Source organism: Lissotriton vulgaris, chromosome 3_1, assembly GCF_964263255.1.
Source record: "Lissotriton vulgaris chromosome 3_1, aLisVul1.2, whole genome shotgun sequence".
Taxonomy (NCBI): Eukaryota; Metazoa; Chordata; class Amphibia; order Caudata; family Salamandridae; genus Lissotriton; species Lissotriton vulgaris.
In genome coordinates this window covers 235,519,685-235,541,635 of record NC_141689.1, presented here as the reverse complement: position 1 = coordinate 235,541,635, position 21,951 = coordinate 235,519,685, and the positions used below count along the sequence as shown (strand labels likewise).

The window sequence follows — 21,951 nt, the reverse complement described above, 5'->3', positions numbered from 1 at the left end:
AGCATTCAGTCATGAATTTCGGGGCCAGTGGTCGGTGCATATCCATCAAATGAGAAAAAAAAAATTGAAGTATTGTCGAGATTAAACAGAAAGCGGATTCCACCCAACCGAATAGGCTCCGTTAAGGGACAAATAAGTTAAAAAGGGTGGGGCTGAGGGATGAATCCTGTGGAACCCAATGGGAGAGAGCTTTGAAGTCAGAGGAAGGGAGCAAGAGACTACCTGGGCACAATATCACAGCTAGAACTGATCCAAACAAGGGCATTCATCTGAATGTCAATTCGTGACAAATGACTAATCAAAGCGTGAGAGTGTCGCACACAGAGCAGTTAAGTCTTAAAGGACGAAGGCAGATGAGCTACCCTGAGCAGAAAGCTGCCAAAAATGAGACAGAGTCATAGGGGCTGGTAATTGTAAGGAAAAAGGGCAATGGAGAGTGTGTTTATTTGCATTCTGTTTACTAAAGAGAAAAGGGGTATTAGCATTACTAAGATTGGATGCTAGCTATTTACACAATAGAGGAAATGTAGAACTGCTCCAGGGCAATAATAAAGGGCAGTCGTGTAGAAAGTTATGCTGTTTACAGAAAAGTAGCACACTTGATCCAAAGGGTGTTAGTTATCAATGTAAAGACAAAGGCGGGGTACTCCTTCGAATGTACTTTTGGGAATGTGATTTAACTGCGGACAGATTATATATGAAATGTTTTACAATACAAGTTCATAATTCTGATGATTACAAATTCTAAAACTCTGGGTAAAAACAATTCCGATTAATATGCTCCCGCTGTTGCACTCTTCAAAGTAAGAAACCGGTCTTAAAATATTCCCAATCTAGGAATAAATTATATACATACACAAAAAAACTCTGCAAGATTGTGGTCCTGTCCAACACTGCACCCATATACTAAGTTGAAGGGCATAGTTATTTCACACTCAACAATCTGTTATCCGTCACGGTTACATTATAGCAGCTCTTTAGTAGGAATCAAAGTCTTGTCCTAGCTGGCCACTTACATCAAGGCCTGGATACAGCATGATCACCACTCTTCACAATAAGCAATCACAGGGGGTAGGATCAATCCAGTCGGCAGAGTTCTACGCCTGAAGAGGACCACTGGCGTAGTCAGTACCCTAAACAATAAAACTACAGGTAAGGGTGCCAAGTCAGAAAGCCACTAACTGTTGGTTCAAGAACACTCATACCACTTCAGCTATTCAAGCAGGACGCAACTTTCCACACACTAACTCCAGTTTCATGCGTAGTAAAACCTCCTCAAGATTACCACAGGATACCATCATTGACATAAACCGCAGTAACCTACATCAAAAGGCACGGATGGCTACAAAACCTCTACCATCGCCAAAGTCCACATACATTTTGCATCCTTTAGAGACAAACTCTGGGTGAAAAATGCACAATAAAATAGTGAGCTAGTTCAATAATCCCAGTTCCTAAACAACTTACACTCTGAACAGCCATATAAACTAAAGAGGCAAAGGAGTAAAGGAAGTTAAACAAGTTGCAAAACCAATCCAACTGTCTATAGAAGGGCATAATGGAATCCTTACTGTTGGTCTACGGAGCTGTCATATGAAACTTTTTTTCATTTCACTAATGGCCCCTTCAAATGCATTTCCAAAGATCAAACATTTTTTCACAGCATAGTACTGGACTACTGGGTAAATATATACCACTGGCAGAAATTGCAAAGTTCATTGGAACTCAGAAAGTGGCTGATCTGTAGCAGTTCAGTTTTGATGCATTCAATTCTGCAATGCATTACATGACACGGAAGCAGCCTCAAAGCGCACAATAAGAGAAAGCGGTCAGTGGGCATGTCAGACTTAAGGAGATCATGTACCTGCAAATGCTTTTTTGTGTGAATTTTGAACAGATCTTTAAGATTAAACGAGACAAACCTGTGTCAGCATTCATCTCTTCCAGTAACCCACGGGTCCGCCAGGTTCTTCCGGTGTCATGATGAATTACAGAATTTTTGTGCTCCTGAACCACAGCAGCCGCCAAGAGGTTATCCATATTTACCACTTCAGGGTCAGAGTTTGTATCAGATATATCATAATGGGCTACCACAGGCACTCCATCTGGAGGGAAAAATAGAATATGTTGCCGATGTTTTAAACAAAAGTTCATCAAAGGGTGCTTAACTTTTTAATGGCAATGTGTTACAATCACACCAGCGACAGACATTTCTGATGGTCAGGTGGTATTTAAACCTCGAAATACAAAAAAAATGATTGATGAGAAGGTGATTTTAAATAAAAGTTAGTGTTTTCTTTCCGTGTCACAACAAGCTGATTTTATTCTACTCGACAGATAAAATACAAAAGTTGTGTATTTTAAGCTTTAATAGGCAGAATTATTTTCTTTTAGACTTCTTAAGAGTTGGGTTCATGTTATGATTCTCCAAGACTCGAAACATTAGTTCATGTCTTTTAAAGCAATGAATTGAGACTTCAAACATCAATGCCAAACTCACTATTTCCTGAAGAAGCTTACAAATTAGGATAAAGTGACATGGGAAATTCCTCTCACAGACACCGCTGTGGCATTTGGCTTCGCATATAAAAAGGTAGTGGTGGCAGCCCCACAGCTGGTCATGTTGGGTCAAATTGGACTACATGGCAATCTTCTAAACGACCCATAAACAAGGTCAGAAAAAAGAAATAACTTCGAAAAGCAACCGATTTACTTACTATAAAAAGTTATGGTTCATACAACACGAAGGATTTATATTTTAAATTCTTTATGTAGACTTCTAGTGTAAGCTAAGATATGTTCCAAATCGCTTCAAAGTTGGTATTACAAAAAAGGATAGAAGCGCAACCTTAGATGAAAGACAAAGGATGCCAGGAAGAGAACATCAGTATCAGCAGAGGAGCAGAATGGAAAAATGAAGTCTTAAATGCTATTTTAAACGTGAGGCAGTAGGATTCCTAAAAGGCAGATGAAGGAAGCAGGTCGCAGAGGAAAAAGTACTTGAGATTTGAATGATTTGCTGCCAAAGCTTTTGTCCCATGCAGTTTAAACAGCTAGACTGTTTTGGGTAGCATACATTTGGCGTCCGGTCTATTGGTACCACAACAGTGGTTTGGGGATATGGCTTGAGCACAAGGCCCATCATCACGGATGTCTAAGATGTTGAAAGTGGCATCAGAGCGGAAGTGGAGTGCTCAGTGTGATTCAGTCAAAGGATGAGAAGTGATCTAGTTCTGGGCTCTTCAGTTTGACTGGCAAGCTGGATGGAAAAAATAAAATTTCAGCCATAACCACCATCAAGATTGGAAAGCAATTTATATGTGCCACCAAAAAAAGCATTCTTTCAAATTCAAGATTGCTCAGGTTTTCAGGTCATGAGCTAATCTATTTTCAGAATCAAACTAAATATATACTTAAGCAAGTGACCAAAAACTATGAAGAATGATCAGGGCAGAATAGGTTTTTGACGCCAAAGAAAAGTCTATTCTTTCAGGCTGCTACAAAAAGTAATAACATCAGTCTACTATATAAAATCTCACAATTCAATATATGAATTCACTTACCAAAACACTACTTCAATATTTATGGTCCACTGACCACAGTGAAACTCCTTAACCTTTGATTGCGAATCTTGGCCCAGAGCCACCATCATTAAGGGGACAACTCCCCATCACGACGCCTTGAAAGACTGCTGGGTCCAGCTTTACAGCTGAGCTGGGATTAACCATACGCTCTGGATTTGTGATCAATGGAGAACAGAACCAAAGCATACACGTATTGTGTTATGTAAATAACCCTTACAAGCAGCTGGAGAAGTAATGACGGCCAAATATGGCAGTAGATTATTTAGCTAGAGCTTGATCTGCCCTCAAAGACAGACATTGACACTTATAAATGCAATGAGGGAAACGGGATTTGTCACTTCCCCTTCGAAAGTGCTATCAATCTACACAGGGAAAACAAAGTGAAATTGGAGGGGAAAGACAACCTAAAACTCTAAAATTGTTCCTGCTCTCTTCAGAAATAATTTCCTTTGACAGGAGCACAATCACAATTAATGTGCCACCTATTTTAGTCACTAAAATTAGTGAAAAGCAGCGCAATAACTAGGAATATCAAAGCCATGCAAATTGATGTATAGCTACCAAAACAGACTACAGCTAATCAGAATAAAACCTACCAGAAATTAGCAGGATATTTTATGCTCTCTGCCAGAATATGGAGGTCAGAAGAGAACCCACCTTCAAACAGATAACCAAGGGGTAAATGCATTAAAATGAAATGAAATGCTCAATGACAAGCTGAAATCCTAACAAACCTTTACAGCATTAGAGCACTTCAAGACTGCACTATTCAGCCAAGGCTTTATTTCAAGCACCATAGCTGGAGTACCTTTGCCTACTTTGTGAACTGGTCTGTCTCTCATCCAGATGATTTAATACAACAAAGGACTAATCTTAATCCTGTTGGAAAGACTCCGGAAACATGGGTCATCATTCCCAGAATGAGAAATCATATTTAAGTCAAGGTGGCAAGGCACCTGAACATTTACAAACACGATCTTGCATATCCAAGTCACTGGTAATAAACAGACTCATTTTCAACTGCTACATGCTTGCCCATTATGGGTCAACACGCTATCAGACTACAAGTCATTCCAAAATATAAAAAGGTGCCTGAAAGTAATAATGCATCACCAGAGAATGTAGGAATGATACATTACAGTGTTGCCTAACATCATCTGTTCGTGATGTTAATGAACAGTGCCCTACATAGCTCTCAAGCCATTCTCAAAATGTTGATATATAAGTAAACAGTTAGGTTGCAAGGCTGCAGTGTGCAATGAAAGAGTCTGCTTAAAATTCTCAGGTCTTTACAAATCTCAGAAAAGTAGCGAATTCCGATTTTTTTTTTTTTATTATAGGGCAAATTTGCCCTTACTAAAATTCCAGAAAACTAACAATCAACACTGCACAGAAATGTAAACAGTTGTATAGTTCGAGCTATTTGCAGAGAAGAGTAATGTATATTTTCATTTCAGCAGCTGACATTTAAACACATCTCACCGGCTCTGGTAAGGTAAAACTACTTTAACAGACTTTAAATGTTGTGCAGCCCTTCACATAAGGCTAAAAAGGGTTCATGCTATAGAAGACTCAGCCCTATTATGAAGCAAACGAATAAGCACAGGAAATTATTCCATATTGGTCTACAGAGTAATGTGGTTCTGCCAACATAGACGTCTAGTGGCACAAACTAGTGGCCATAATTGCTATAACAGATGTTGCTTAGACAGGACATGAGTTTTAAAATCGAGCACACTGAATACAAGTCTACAACTATAAGAGTTGACCATAGAAATAAACAAGTGAAAGTGGTGAAAACTTAACTGAATACTGCAATATAAGTTAACAGCCACCCCTACCGAATTTTAACAGACAACGCAAAGTCCAATACTTGAAAATAGGTAGGACGCTCAAGTTTGTAAATTAAAATATATGCTATTCGCCTATTAATTCTATAAAACAGTACTAGTTTAGTTGTCACATAAAATTACTGCTGCTGACTGCATCAAAAAACACCAAAAATAAATCAAGTTCAAAAGAAACAAACAGTAAATTAGGCAAATTGGAATTGCTAAAAACACTATGAACTGTGAATGGTTCATTGCTATTATAAAGAACATAATAAAGGGTCTTTAAAAGCATGTTTAACGTAGGTGATACTTTAAGTAAAGATATTTCAAGAAGGTTTTTTTGGCCTGCACAAGATTACTTATGAAACAAAAGTCTAGTTCAATCTACAGCAGCAAAAAAAACAATTTGTATGGGTTAGGCGATATGGTAATAGACTAAAGGAGCCATTACAACAAACAAATTTCGGTCCCATGTAACAATTCGTAGAACATAACATGCATAATGCAACATAAAATGAAATGATAATGCTGATGTTACAAAAATAAACTGACGACTGCCGCTTTAGTATACGTTATTGAATTTGTACAAGTGACACTTCGAAACACATTATATACCACATTAAGGCTAGAGCTGTAAATATTTATAGATTCTGACCCACATGAAAGCTTCAAGAGTCAGAACCTAGCAATCGCTCATCTAACCATGAACTGTGCTGTTTTCAGTTGACCTAATGTTTTAGGGGCTACTCTTGAATTATTAATTAACAAAATGTAGCCAGTAAAGAAAATGACTGCAGACAGCTCGGATATTAACAGTAAGCAATAATGTTGATGTTACCATTCGAATCATTTTAAAAGGCTTCTAAATGCATTTCTAATACACCTGTACTTTTCTGGTCACTGCCCTCAAACAAAAGTTTTGCAAACTAACAGAATACTTAAGCGTTCGTCAGCCTTTAGTGTGATGCTATGGACAATTAAAAAAATTATGAAATCGGTTAACAAAATGTCTGTACAGTGCAGAAGATACGAGGGTCAAGTACAATATTGACTATTGGACCATAAAAGAAACAGCCATATAATTGAAGACACATTTAATAACGTTTTCAGTCAAGGGCTCATCTGCTATTCTACCCTTTATGAAGTCCAATTGTATTAGACGAATGGCTTCAGTAGTCTCTAGTCAAAATTGTACCACTCCTACATGTATAATCATGCAAAAATGTATAGTAAATGTATACATGCAGAGTGATATTTGTATAACCTACCCATTGCATTTAACTTGTGAAAGGAACTACGTCAAATCTTCATCAGTAGAAAACACAAGCATAAGCTTGAGATCTGTAGGTCCACTCTTGTATCTTCCACACTTCCAAACAGCACACCTTATAACTTAGCTTAAATTTAGTGCACATCATAGACAGCAAACAAGGCATACATTTCATGATTACATTGAAAAAGATCACAAACTGGTGAGTTTGGAACATGTAAAACAATTCAGAGAAACATCCATCAAGGTGTGGTATCCAAACTCAAGGCAACGCAAGAAGGCCACACTAATGGTAGAATGTACGCTATACAAATAAATCTAAAGTAACAGGAAAGATATCTGGCTTGCTTTCTATTAGAATGGAGGGGAGGGGGTTACGAAGTCTTAAAGAAATCTAGCAACTCTGAAACATGAAAGGGTAATGGGAGTTCTAATAAGAAAAACGCATCCTGTGTGAAAACATCACCCGAGGGCCACTCCTCATTTCCATAAGCCCGTCAGAGAAACAATCCCTCTCCGTCCTTATCATTTGAAATGTAAGTAAAAATAACAGCGAGAGCCCAGTGCACATTATCAGGTATACTTTTAGGAACTGAAAAGAATAGGTTTTTCAAACAGCTGTGAGTCACTTGCAGTCTCTCTGCTAAAACTGTTCCATCTGCATACATTGCATAGCCTGCAGAAAATGTAAAGAACAGGACCCCCTGCTATTAGTGCTAGTTTCAAGGGCAGGGGAAATACCTTTGTACTAAAAAGACTCCCCGAAAACTATAAAAAATGAAAACTCACAAACAAGCAAACATGAATATATGAAAGAGAAGACCTAATTATTTTAGACAAATACTACAATAACTGTACATACAAAGCCTCAATGTCATGTTTTGAAGGTTTAATGACAATACAATCCCTATATCATAAAATCACGGTACAACACAATCATACCTTTAAACAGTCATACAAACAACATAATTCATATGAGATGAAAGGACAAAAAATACTGCTCGCTGGTGGGCATGAACTAGACTAAACATACAACAGTGATCTTTAGACCGTTCATAAATAGAAACAATACATTTGTTTGGAATAAAAATGTGGTTTATATTCTTGATGCTTTCATAAAAAAATAGTCTACATGCGGGAAATCTCTATCCGTTTTGGTGAATTTATGGTCTAGTCTTTTTTTCACGTACATCAAGTGAGAGATTGTCAGACTTTGAATTTCCCACATAGCACCTGTTCTACATAGTTCCACCTCTGCAATTCCTTAAAAGGAAGACCACAACACTTCTCTAATTTCCTGGAATCAGAGTAGAGGAAACGCCAATTCCTTCAGTCTTAAAGTTTGTTTAGAGACCCAGTGTAGAACTATGGGCAAGTTCTTATTTGTAAAACGAGGCTTTAAAGCTGATCTTTACTCCTTTTTGGAGATTTTTGATGAACGCTTAACATGCATTCATGAATAGTTTAAACAACTTGCTCAGTGGAGATTATCACCACGATCCAGCTGATAAAATTAATTACTGAGTCCTGACGAGAATATTGGTAACTTTTCTCGTGTACCTCTTCGGGGAATTTTACATTTTCACAATCGTAGCGCATTGTGGTGATTTGCTTACATCTAACCTCTTGACTAGAAACCCTGGTATTCTCTTTAGTAGTGAAGGATCGATTTTCCAGCCTCTTTGAAGATAAGCCAACACAATTGTAACTGTGGCTGAAACCAGAACTATTTATAAAGTATTAATTACAGAGCACAACCACTATTAAGTTTCACTACGGACCTTGTTGTCAGTTATATTAATAATAAGCAAAACAGCAATCGGTGTATCTGGCTGTCTGCCTCAACATTTACTCCATGTCAACAGATTCAAGAGTACATATGTCTTATTTTTTTATACTTGGATGATTACTATTTTCACTACGATATACTGAATGGTGTTTTGCGTATTATTAAAATAACGGACAACAAGGTCAGAAGTGAAACCTAACAGTGGTTGTACTCTGTAATTAATTAATTGATGTTACGTGTATGGGGAAAAGTTTTTTCCATACAAGATAACACTGGGTGAGTGGCACAGTGTTGTACATTAAGCACGTCCATTTACAGATTCTTATTGTTGGAACTGGGGTCACCAGCTCCCCGAGGGTAGCATGGCACGAGCGGGTAGGCATCCGAAAGCTTATGTGTAAAGCGACCATACAGCACACGCATCCATTGAGACAGTAAAATGGGCACGAAATGAGTGACACCACTCCAGTTAGTTTTATAAAAATTAGATAACTTTTATATAGAGCAGAGTCAGGGTAATCAAAAATTACAGTATCAATTACTTATTAGTTTTCCTTCAGAATACATATGTTTCAACACTTTGTAATAAATACTCAGGAATTAATATTAAATATCAGATAAATATTGAATGTTAGATAATATTAAGTACAGATAACCACAGGCCTGACCTTAGCCTTGCTTCTTGTCAGCACCTGTAAGAAATACATTAAGGAGACAACCAAATGACATTGCATCTCATTGGTTCTGCAGGCATTTTACCCACTTCTCACCAAGCAAGGGTGAGCATTTCACAGCAGTAAGCATGTAAATAAATATCTGTAGGCTTCCAGTAAATGTGGTACTAAATGGGAGAAAACATTTCATTAGGTATTCAATATCCCGGTGCCCAGCGAAGTGGAGCATCTAAAGATGCAAGAGTTCACATTTCCCTTAACCAGGAAGAACATTTCCTTAGGCCTTAGTTAACAGGGCAAATCATTCCTCTGACAAGAACAAACCTTTTCATCTGGCCAGGGTGAACCATGCGTAAGGCTAGGGCAAGCAATTCCTTATAGAACTATAGGCTTTCCTGAAACATGGCATTGGGTAGTAATAAGCATTTCCCTCTGCAGGAATAAACATTTCAAGGAAACTCAGGCAACCTGTGAAAATGTGCATTTCGCTAAGCATATAACTTGGCTATGCATATCAAACATTCCCTCAAAGGTTGGGCAACAGCTCATTATGCAAAGCTAACATCTTATCAGGCAAGCCATCCCTTCTCTAGGTAAAAATAACCATCTCAATATGTGAGGCAACCAGCTCATTAAAGAATAGTAAACAGGTCATGGAAAATCAGACAGGAGTTAACTCAGAGCCCAACTGTGGGCACCTCCTCAATCTGGCATTAGGCTGAATTACAGCTCTCAGGCAGTAAGGCCATTTTAGACATTTCCTTAGGTAACTGAGGGCATTCCTAAAGGCATTGCACTAGGTAAGACTAAACATTTAATTAGCCAGAACCAAGTATTTCAATTGGCCCCAATAAGCCCTACATCAGGCTGAAAATGAACATTTGATTAACCTCATTCACCGGTAACGAACATTTCCTAAATCAGGCAATTCATTTTATTATGCAGGATAACTAACATCCTACCCGATTAGCCAACATTTCATTAGGCTGGAATAAACATGGCTTTAAGCAGTAATGAACATTTCATTAATCCAGAGCAAACCAGGCCTGAGGCTAAAAATTAACATTTGACTTTATTTATTATTTATTTATTTTATTTTATTTATTTATTTAGTTTATAGAGCGCGACAGATACCCAAAAAGGGCTTCCCGGCGCTAAACAGAAATTTGAACTCGAGGGGCAGAAAGGGTTAGAATGGGAAACCAAAAACGCTCACTGATTAAAAAGCCAGGTTTTGATGGCCTTGCGAAAGTGTGGGTACCTATTTTCAAGACGAAGTGGTTGGGGAAGGGAATTCCAGAGCTTTGGGCCCAGGAAGGAGAAAGACCTGCCTCCCATCCTGGGACTTTACCCCAGGCAGGGATTAACTTGACTAGCTCCAGGCCCCCCAAGCGTGTCATTTGGGGCATTGGCCCCGTTCTAGGCCTTGAATGGGGGCCAACAGGGCCCAGTCACCAGGGTCCTTCACCAAGGAGGGCTAATGCTCAGTCCGGGGGTTCTAGGTTCCTCCACCCCCAGTCTCGAGTTCCCGCCGGGTAATTAGGGCCAATAAGGGACAATGGGGTCCAACAGCAGTCTCCCTCGGGGAAGGCAATCTCCGGGCATCCCCGGGGATTTACCTTTCTCTTCGGCCGCTTGGGCCCTTGCGTAGGTTCAGTTGGCTGTGGAGGGGGCTCTCACTCCTCCGTGAGCCCCTCCGATACGCCCCGCGCTGCAGTGGTACCGGTCCCGGCTCCTCCGGCCTCGGGACCTGTCGGGGACACAGTGCGGCAGCAGCGAAAGCAGAAAGGGCCCAGCCTCTCTCTCAGCCCTACACAGTCCCAAAACCACTCACGGTAGGCGGAGGGAAAGCACGCCCGCGGCCATCAATGGCAGCGCAGCCCGCGGGGACGTCACAGCCTCCCCTCCATTTGCTGGCAACGAAGGCACTTTGTAGGCAGGGCCCGGGCAAGTCACAACGCGGCAGGGGCGGAGGCTCTTCAGACGCCCCCGTCACGCGAGCCGAGCAGAGAGGTTTCAGGCCTAGTGCGATGATCACAGCGCCTCCTCACAGCGTCTGGCAGGGCACGGCCCACACCAGGACAACGGCGGCCCTCGCCCGGTACCGGGGCCGCCGGGACAGATGTCGGCGCCTCCCAGGGTGCGGGGCTGCAGCGGGTATCAGGCCTGCCCAGGGGTAGGTTGAGCAGCGCTTTTGGTGGCACCGCGCTCGGCAGATGTAGCGCTTCTGGGATCCAGCGCTTCAGGGCCCTCACACAGCGCATCAGCAGGCAGGGGAGCGCTGAATAATCATAGATCCTCCAGGTACAGGGGTCGCGGGGCACAGCACTGAAGGCACCACAGCAGTTCTTGGCACTTGAGGGATGTAGCGCTCCTCAGGGGCCGCAATAGGAAAGCGCTATAAAGGCAGTTTAGTCACATGAGGCAGTCCAAACAGCGGGGGTAATGTAGGCTGTCTGGAGGCTAGCGCTACGCAGTGATCGCGCTTAGCAGTCACTTCAGTGAGGGCACCTTTCTCAGATCAGGCCACTTGTCACTGGAGATGAGGCAGGACAAGCAGATGGGCAATTCAGGATGCTAGCGCTACGAAGGAGGAGCGCTTAGCAGTACAGGCAGTTTAGTTTAGAAGGAAACCTGTCAGCAGATCAGACAGGACAAGCCACACGACAGTGGCTGATTAGCGCAGGGACCCAGGTGGCATCAGGGAGCGCTGGGAGGTGTCTCAGCGCCAATACCTGGTTGATCCCTCAATAGTCCGGTGGTGGTTTGGTTTCTTCTTGGCGCTTTAGGTTTCTTGCGCCCTTGTAAATATCAGTCTCTTGGTTCCATGAAAGGGGGGGCGGGTTTAGCTGATGGGTGGTATCAAATCTCCTCAGCCATTCCCTTCAAGTGGTCCCTGGGTTCCCATTCCGCCGGGCTAGATCAGGGGTTAAGTTCAGGATTCCTCAACACTTGGAAGGCAGCACCTAAGCCCTGTCACTCCCAGTATAATAAGTCACTGACTAGGCCCCACTGCCTAAAACCCCTGCATAGGTTCTCCCCCAGGTCAGTGCTCCCTCAATCTGACAGGAAAGTTTCCCTCCCTTTCCAGTTGACAGTTGGCAGTGGCAGTTGGTGTCACCTCACCTGTTCCAGAAGGTTCTAGGAGGTTCCACCATTCTGGCTATAGGCAGGCTGACAGGCTAGTATTGATACATTGTTTGAAGGGTTCCAGCCAGCTCTAGGCGACTAGAATGCGTCCACAAACACCGCGCTGCAGTAGCAGGGATCAGTGGCAGCCATGTTAGGGGAAGAAGGCACCTGCACCTTAACATTACTTTAACATTACGCAGGGCATCCCCACTTCACAAGGCCTATACCCTTTTGTTACAATAGGGGTCACCCTAAACTAAGGGAATAAAAAGCGAAAAAATTCTGGGGAAAGGGTCAAGTCCTACACTTATACTTGGACTTTTGGTTAGCAGTATGGAGGTATTAACCGTTGCTCTTTCACCGCTGCCATTCATGCTGTAATTGTATTTATAAAGTATATCAGACAATGCTGCCATCAAGACTCTTCATCATTCTCACACTTGGGTAAACATCCAACGCCTTATTTTAGCTGCACTTACGTTATACACAAGCATGTTGGAGATTTTAATAGTGGGCAATTATTCTTCCTGTTTATAATACAGTTCTTGTTTAATCAGTAGCTTAACGAATCTGCTTTCATTTTGCAGCCATTTCCGTAAGACATCCGATTTACATCTTGTGCATCCTGTATGTTTAACGTGAAACTTTCTAGACTCCAGAATGGTGACCCTAGGAGATAATTCACTGTTTACAAGTCATATGATAATCATTTGTACCCAATAGATCATCCAGTACCATTTATTTATCTCTTTTCAAACAACTAGAGATGGCATTATCATTCAATGGCTCTCTTAGCATTGTTACTTTTTTAGCTCGAGGTGGATATTGTTTCCTATTTATTCGGTCTGGACCGTTTGCCTGTAAGGAATCGTTGCTATAAAGGTCAAGATTTTGATCAATTCCACATCATCAACTTGGGGGAACTAATTCTCCACTTCGGCTGATATCAGGTTTGCTCTCTTTTTTTAGTAATAAGTTGAGGTCTCTGTACTTCTATGATGATGATGCATGTTACGTTTGACACTATGCATGAAAGGTTCAATCATTGGATTCTACTGAAGTTACCTCAATAAAATGTTATTTCCTTACATAAGAGTTTCTCATTTGCTGGTATGATAGCTTACTTTCTTTTGCCTCCATCACAGTGAAAGTCCTGATCACCTTTGTAAACTAACCTATGTTACGTTAGGAATCATTTGGACGATAGCGATTGGGCGAAGCATAGCATGTAATATATTTGCAGGTACTTACAACAATATGTCGTGGCTTTCCTGAAGGCGTGTTCACCGAAATTTGTGTAGACTTTATTTTTGGATGAAAGAATCAAGGATACAATGTAAATGTAAATGTAAATGTAAATGTAAGGTGTTTTGTAGCGCGCTCAATTACTACCGGAGTATCCTGGCGCGAATGACCGCTGGGGAACCCGTCCTGGCTTTCCCTGTGAGATGGTCCCATGCTGGGTATCTCCAAGGTGAAGCCAGGCATCCCCGGCGTCTGTGGGGGGCCGTTGTAGAGATGAGGCAAGCTTAATGCCCAGAGTTACCGAGTGTGATCACTGCCCAAAGTGGGCACCGAGGCGAGAATTATCAGTCCGCTGACCCTGGTCCTCGACCCTGCCGGGTCGGGAATCGAACCCTGGTCCCGGGCCGTTCTCAGCCTCCGGGTCTGCCGCCTCTAACCAGTGAGCCACACCTCTCCACAATCCACACCCCTTTAATTTCAAATGAATGCGTTTTAGTTTATGAACTGTCTAGAGATCAATCTGTGCAATATTCGAGTAGAATGTTATGATTAGCCTAGTTCCTTCTCGTCTATTCATCTGATGGTATGAATTATGTTGCGTCTATTGCAAGTTAATTTTTATAGTTGCCGAGGGTCTTTTCAGTACAAAAGTCTGCCGTAAACCCTTCTTACAGACATTGTAAAACAAGAAGGGTCAACTATCAGGCAGTGTAATCGTCTCACAATTTTGAACTTCGGTTCATGCTAATTATTTTGGTTGTTTAGTATTTAAAGGGCTGTGTAAACACCACACGGCGGCTAGATGGTGAAAGGTTTCAAATGGAATAAAGTTTACCTGAATGTGATCCAATCCATCTCTCCTCTGCCCTCCCCAATGTTATTTTCTGACGATCGGACTGAATTTGGAGATGAGAAGTACACAGTTGTATCTTGATACAGAATAGCAGGAAAGAGACAGGAGGTAAAAGTGTCCACAAGTGGGATGGGAAAAGGATTAAAAGTGAACATCTAAAAGGCTCTCTTACAGTTAAGAAAACTCAGGCCAATAAGCATCTGATTAGATGAATCACCATGGTAACTACAAAAATTATGTTCCACATTTCCTCTTGTATACATTCTGAACTGGGGGACATTTCCAACACTTAGCTACACATTTTTAGATGTTAAGTCAGACACCCCTCCAGATTTTCAGTGTTTGAACACATCTCCCACCAAACCTAACGCTTAAGCAGATTGGATAAAAACAAAATCCATGCTCCGTAGAGGCAAAAGGTAGAAGATAGTGGCGACTAAATTAAAGGTATACTGCTATTATGACAAATGTTTGAAAGAATTCTCCAATATAGTTAAGTGGGAACAGTGCATGCCAGACATATTGCAAAACAGTTGCTAAGATGCCAAAGCAGAGCAGTGAGCTGCTAGGCAATTCAGCCATAGAAAGAGGCTTAAAAAAATGCTTGCCAGTAGCATTCAATTACCGTCGGCAAGCAGGGAGGTCTGAATTGCCTCGCAAGGCAAACACATAGGAGAGAACTCACTTTACAGCCAAACTAAGTATACGCCTCTTGCAGACAATAAGGAATTTTAGAGATAAAGCAAATTAGTTCTTACTTCACGTATTTACTACAATAAATTGTTTGTGACAGAACTTTAAAACACACCAGACACGAAATCAAACCTATGACATTTGAGCATACCTAAAATATTGAGCTCCAACTACTATTGTCTGCCAGGAGGGACAATACAAATTGTATGGAAAAATATATTTAAAATGTAAATTTTGGCAACATATCCATATATATCCTTACTAATATAATAAAGAGAGAGCCCAAACCTTTGAGGCGGGTAATCTCAGGAACCACAGCACCAATCATAACACCCAATACAGCGTTGGAAAGGGCAGTTGCAGCAGAAGGACATAGGCTATGCAGAAGCCCACCATATACATTTAAAAGGTAAATGAACCGTGCCAGCAAAGTAGTCCCTTGTGGGCGTGTCTGCGTTGTGCTGAGGGCGTGTGCTGGGGGCGTGTGGTACGTTCCGCCCTACATGCCATGTCTCATATCGTGTGCTAATCCCACCCTGCTCCCTTTAAATACCCCTGCCCCCCATAATCATAACCCACCCTTACTCCTTAAAATACCCCAACACCCTTAAACACTAACCCATCTCAACCCTATAGATATACCCAGTACCCCAAAACCCAAACCTATGCCTAAACCCTAAAAATACCCCTGTACCCCAAAACCCAAACAGAGCCCTGAACCCTATAAATACTCCTGTACCTCAAAACCCAAACCTACCCCTGAACCCTAAATATACCCCTGTACCCCAGAACCCAAACCTAGCACTGAACCCTAAATATACCACTGTACCCCAAAACCCAAACTGAATCTCGGCATTAGCTCAACATCCTGTGATTCCAGGCAAATCGCTTTGTCTCCGCGTGCCTACCACAAATGTGTTCTTCTGTAATGTAAATTGTGCTCATGCCATGTTGTCGAGTTTGCGCTATATAATATTGCAAGAAAAAATAAAGTAGGGAAACTCGAGTTCACACACTACTGAACGCGCACTAGTGCATCAGCAGTGCACTGTGAATCGGAGCGTTTCACAGGCCTGTCACAGATAAGAAATGCTATCAAAACTAAATCCTACAAAACAATATACTACTGGCCGGCTGCAATTCATACCCGGACAACGTCGGGACGGGTGCTAGTTTAGATCATAAAAAGATCAAAATAAGTCAGTCTTATCAAAGGTAGAGACACGTTAACATTAAAAGAATATAGGATCAAAATGAGTTACAGAAGGACTGTGTAGATTTTGGCCTTGGTGTCGTTTAGATCTTTAAAAAGGAATTTAGATATTTGGGATTCAAGGAAAAATTTGAGACATACTTAATTATCAACAAACTGCAGTAGTTCTAAACTAATTTCAGTCTTAAAAATGGAACTAGACAAACAGGACATTTGTTGCCCATTCCTTAACACCCTTTGGCAGTATTCGTAGCCGCTCTAGTCTACATATTCAGAACTAGACATGGTTCATAGGAACAAAGTAATTAAAACAAATATGCTTCTACTTAGCACCCCAGTCTTAATCTGTATACCAAGGACACTATAACCTCGGCTTCCAAGTTTTCACCATGCCTTACAAACTGTTCTTACCTGAATACTCTAAAATAACAGACAATATTTTTTTAAGTCACCCAACATGAAGGAACAGCATTCTGCTAGCATATAGTGAGTATTAACACAGATTTTAACAGTTTCAAAAGAGAACAGGCACTGGACCGTCTTCTTCATACACTGCTGTTTCGAATGGGTCCATCTTGTTGTCGACAGCATTTTGCAGAATTCCGAAGTCAAAAGATATTTTAAAAGTTTTTTTTTTTTTTAAACTGCTGCAGTCAAGAGTCTTCCCAGTTTGCTATACTACCAACTCCCATCAAACAATCACAAAAGAAGCTCTTCTCACACTTTAGGAAAGTTTTTGCTCCAAAAGCAAATTCGTAGTACAGTACAAGTTGACATTTTTGCATACAACTTCTCTCTTTACCTTGCTAATATTATGCACTGCATCACAAGAGAAAGATTACTGAATTCTATGTCAGGACCAGAGGCTTCAGATTATGCTTTCCCTTCTTCGCTGTTTATTATTATCAACTTTTGCGCCTGGATTGTTAAAGTCCTTGACGTATTAATCCCAGCCGGCTGGAGTAGGAAGCGACATTTTCAGCCTAATCCCTGGTACACGGAGGCACTCAGATGTATTAAAGCTACCTGCCGACAAGCTGAAAGAGCATGGAGGAAGAACTATGATAAAGACCTGAAAGTATGCTACCTGGCCAAGGTAAAGACATATCACAGAGCTGTCTGCCGGGCCCGAGCTGATTACTATGCACAGGAGTTCCAGCGAGCTCTAACCCGTCCAAACTGGTTTTTATGTAAATGTATAGGCATTTATATAGCGCACTACTTACCCGTAGGGTCCCAAGGCGCTTCGACCGCTGCGAAACCCTTCCTGGCTTCCCTGAGAGATGGTCCCTTAATGGGTATCTCCAGGGTGAGACCAGGCATCCCCGGCGGTCTGGTGGGGCCGTTAGTGAAGATGAGGCAAGCTAATGCCCAGAGTTGCCGAGTGTGATCGCTGATCAGAGTGGGCACCGAGGCGAGAGAATTATCGAGTCCGCTGACCCTGGTCCAGAAACCTGCCGCGCCGGGAATCGAACCCTGGTCCCGGGCCGTCCTCTGCTCTCGGGTCTGCCGCCTCTAACCAGTGAGCCACACTACTTTTTAAAGTCTTGAAGGAGCTCACAGCGAACAGACTTCCTATTACGGAGATCTGTTCTCTTGCCCAGTGTGAGTCGTTAGCCAGCTTCTTTGTGGAAAAAGTAAGTGCCATCTACCGCTCTTTTCCCAAAGTTGACCCTGACAGTACGACCTTGATATTGCGTACTTCTCAGTGCTTGGCCACTTTCCCTATACCATCGGAGCAGGAGTTTAATCTCCTAGCAGCCAAGGTCAAGTCTGGCTCACCAGATGACCCTTTAAGACCTGCCCAGTTTATGGACTCAGCGTCCGTTTGCCTTCCTCCTATCCGCCATCTCGTGGAGCAATCCCTTACCATCGGTTCAGTTCCACCCAGTTGGAAGGCTGCCTGCGTCATGCCTATCATAAAGAAGCCTGGATTGGATCCGTCGAAGCCGGACCTATCTCCCTTCTTCCCTGGGTGGCAAAGATTACAGAGGCCCATGTTAATAACATCTTAACAAACCATCTGGAATCTGCACATCTACTAGATCCTACACAGAATGGTTTTAGATCTGGACACAGTACAGAGACGGCACTTTTATTTATGGTCTAACATCTCCGCTCTGTACTAGATGCAGGTCAAACGGCGGCACTGGTCCTCCCGGACCTCAGTGCCGCCTTTGACACTGTATCTCGCACCATTCTTGTTCGAAGGCTTGGTGAGGCTCGTATCTCAGGCAGGGCGTTGGATTGGTTTCAATCGTTCCTCTCGGAACGATCCTTTCAGGTTGCAGTGCCACCGTTCAGATCCAAGTCCCATGCTGTCACTCAAGGAGTCCCGCAGGGCTCGGCGTTGAGCCCCACTCTCTTCAACCTCTACGTTCAACCTTTGGCGGAGGTTGCGAAGAGTTGGGGTCTCACTATGGTATCATACGTCGATGATACCCAGCTGGCGGTGTCTCTTAACGGGGACTCTGACCAACTGGCGTCGAACTTTGCGGACGGTTTGAGGGCTGTTGCTAGATGGCTCACGTCCAACTGCCTACAACTCAACACCCTCAAAACTGAGGTGATGGTGCTGGGGAAACATCCTGATCGGTGGGGTGCCAGTTGGTGGCCTAAGGAGCTGGGACCTCCCCCCAAACCGGTTTCCGAACTCAAAAACCTTGGCGTCTGGTTGGATTCCAAACTAACCTTCTCGTTCCACACTAAGAAGGTGGCATCCACATGCTTCGGCATTCTGCGTGGTTTGAGGACTATCCTCAAATTTTTTGATGCCCCCACACGCCAGTTGGTGGTCCAAGCCAGCGTACTATCGAGGCTCGACAACGCGAGCTTTCTGCTCTTGGGCGCCAACCAGGCAGAAGTCCTGCGACTTCAACGGGTGCAGAATGCGGCAGCTAGAGCCCTGGTGGGCCTGCCACGCTTCTGCTCAGCCCGTAGCACAATCTTCAATCTGCACTGGCTGCCAGTAATCAGGCGCATAGAGTTCAAGGCCCTCTGCTTTGCCTTCAAAGTTCTTAAATCTGACACCCCTATCATCCTTCAGCACCTTTTGTCTTTGAACACCCCTTCGCGTAGTCTTCGTTCTGCTGGCCAAAATATGGCTCTTGTCCCCCGATATCAGAGATGTAGACTGGGTGGCCGATCGTTTACGGTCTTGGCCTCTAAATTATGGAACGCACTTCCTGCCTACATCCGCACTTTGGATGACCTTTATGCTTTTAGGAAAGCTGTTAAAACGCATTTCTTTCCTCTGCCTTACTAATTACTCCCTACTTTTTCTGTGTTATTAGTTATGTTACCTTCTCCAGTTATAGCGCCGGGACGCCCCTTAGCTGGGGCAGCTGTGCGCTTAAAAATCCAAATAACATAACATAACATAACAAATACAAAACACAGCAGCCCAGAAAAGCTGTTAGAAGAAATGACTGTATAATCTCCAAACAAAGATTAAGAGCATGTAACATCCAAATCCAGTAAGAAAACTACATTTCCCATCAAGTCCATGAATAACTACACAACAATAGTCCTTTCACAGTGTCCATCGCACGAAGATAGGGCGTCCATCTTGTGTCCCCTCCCTCTTTCTTCCCTGCTTCGCAGCCAGTTAAGTCCCTTGCTTTTTTTCTCTTACCCTTTGGCTTTGGTTAGAGTTAAAATTGCATGTTTGGGGCTTATTGTTCTACAAAATGCTTGCATAGCTATGTGAGGGCTCTTTCTAGAGTATTGGTGGTTTATTTTTTCCACAGAGCCCTTGTTGTTAACATCGCGGAGACGCTTTCCCCCCTCACGCGATGTCCCCGATCTGATGCGGCGCTGATCCGGCCACTAGAGGGAGCCGTTGCGTCTCGTTCTCCAGTCGCGAAGTTCGTGGCGGCACGCCTCCGCAAGCCACTAGAGAAGGACGCTCGGAGTTGTCTGAGGGGAGAATGTCCGCGTCCTACCCTAGAGGGGAAAGTTGCCATGACCCCAGAATTAGATGGCAAAATGGCCACATTCATGGCGAAATTTGTCAAAGACCACCGAAAGGGAATTGACCGGTCCTGGCGTTCCGGTCAGGATAAACTGCTGGACGCCATAGGCCCCTTAACAAAGATCCTAGACATGGCCGAAGAGGCCAAGGTTTCTGGCACCCCATATCGCCGGACGTGCTATTGAGCTGGGCGCGGAGAGTAGTCATCTTTCTGGGAAACGCCAACTGCCGCCGGTCTTTGTTGATTAGGCTCGACCCCAAGTTAGGTGACCTAGCCTCCTCGGAGGCGGGCGCGGTGGCGCAGGGCGGTTTGTTTGGTGACCCATTTATCAAGGAGCTGGGCAAGTTCGTTAATACGTTTACCTCCCTAGACAAGGCCCAGTCCAGCATAAAGAGGGTATTCCAACAACGTTTTTCCCGAGGGGCCGGTCGCGGTAGGGGCCAAGCGACCGGCCGTGGCGGTCAAAATTTACCCAAAGGGCAAGGCTCCGGCAGAGGCCAATACAACACGTCGGCAAACTACACCAACTTTTACCCGACGAGAGGCCAGCGCTTCAGGGGGCGCGGAGGCGGTTTCCGGAATGACGCCGGTGGTAACAGTTCCCATGGTAAGTGTGATACCTGCGAGTCAGGTGCGAATTGGGGGACGGCTGGCGGGTTTTCCGGACCCTTGGGCAGCGATTACAGCAGACGCATGGGTGCTGCAGACAGTGCGAGGTTTCCGCATGGAGTTTTACGATCAGCCCTATCGGCTACGGGCGCCAAACCCTATAGTTTTCTCGCAGGCAGATGCAGACTTAATCGACGAGGAAGTCTCAGCTCTTTTACGAAAGGGAGCCACTTGCCGAACGGAGCGGCATCCCTTCGGTTTCCTCAGCAACGTCTTCCTAGTGGAAAAGACGGACGGAGGACAAAGGCCCGTGATCAACCTCAGAGACTTCAACGGGTCTTTGTTGTACCATCATTTCAAGATGGAGGGGATCCACCTGCTCCGGGACGTGCTGCTTCCGAACGACTGGATGGTCCGGTTGGACCTCAAAGATGCATATCTGGTCGTACCCATTCATCCTCCACACCGTCAATTCCTTCAATTTCTCTGGAAGAACCAAGTCTTCGAATTAACCGCCCTTCCGTTCGGGCTTTCATCAGCCCCTTGGTGCTTCACCAAGCTGCTGCACCCGGCGGTGGAAGTCCTTCGGGGTCAGGGGATCCGAATGATCGTCTATTTGGACGACATCCTGCTGATGGACCAGTGCCCCAACAGGCTGCTCCTTCAGCTCAATCGAACAATTTCATTGTTGCAGGGCCTGGGGTTCATCATCAACGAGGACCAGTCCGTCTTTTCACCTTCACAGACTATGACGTTCTTAGGTTTCGTAGTGGACTCTGTGCAGGCCTCCCTCAGCCTTCCCTCGAAGAAGATAGCCAAGATCCGTCATGTGCTGAAACAGACGATTGCAAAGTCTCACACCTCCCTGCGGCAGATTGCCAGAGTGGGAGGACTCCTGTCCTCCTCCATTCAGGCAATCTTCCCGGGACCCCTGCATTATCGTGCCCTGCAGCGCCTCAAGGCGCATCATCTCAGAAAGGGTTTGTCCTACGACCAGCTGGTCCCTCTATCACAAGAGGTGAAAGGGGAGATGACTTGGCGGCTCTCCCATATGGAAGCGTGGAACGGCCGAACAATCTTCGG

General features: G+C 43.6%; 1 protein-coding gene across 2 annotated transcripts in view; it reads right to left on the bottom strand.

Annotated features, from left to right (window-relative positions):
• Positions 1 to 21,951, bottom strand: part of ARK2N (arkadia (RNF111) N-terminal like PKA signaling regulator 2N) — a 238,356-nt gene that overhangs the window by 128,947 nt on the left and 87,458 nt on the right. Inside the window, exon 3 of one of the 2 annotated variants that reach the window (XM_086960344.1) lies at positions 1,923 to 2,105. The exons of the other annotated variant lie outside the window; for it this stretch is intronic. Within the exon in view, the coding sequence (XP_086816470.1) occupies positions 1,923 to 2,105 (183 nt within the window). The remainder of the gene's footprint in view (positions 1 to 1,922; positions 2,106 to 21,951) is intronic. 2 annotated transcript variants of the gene reach the window in all.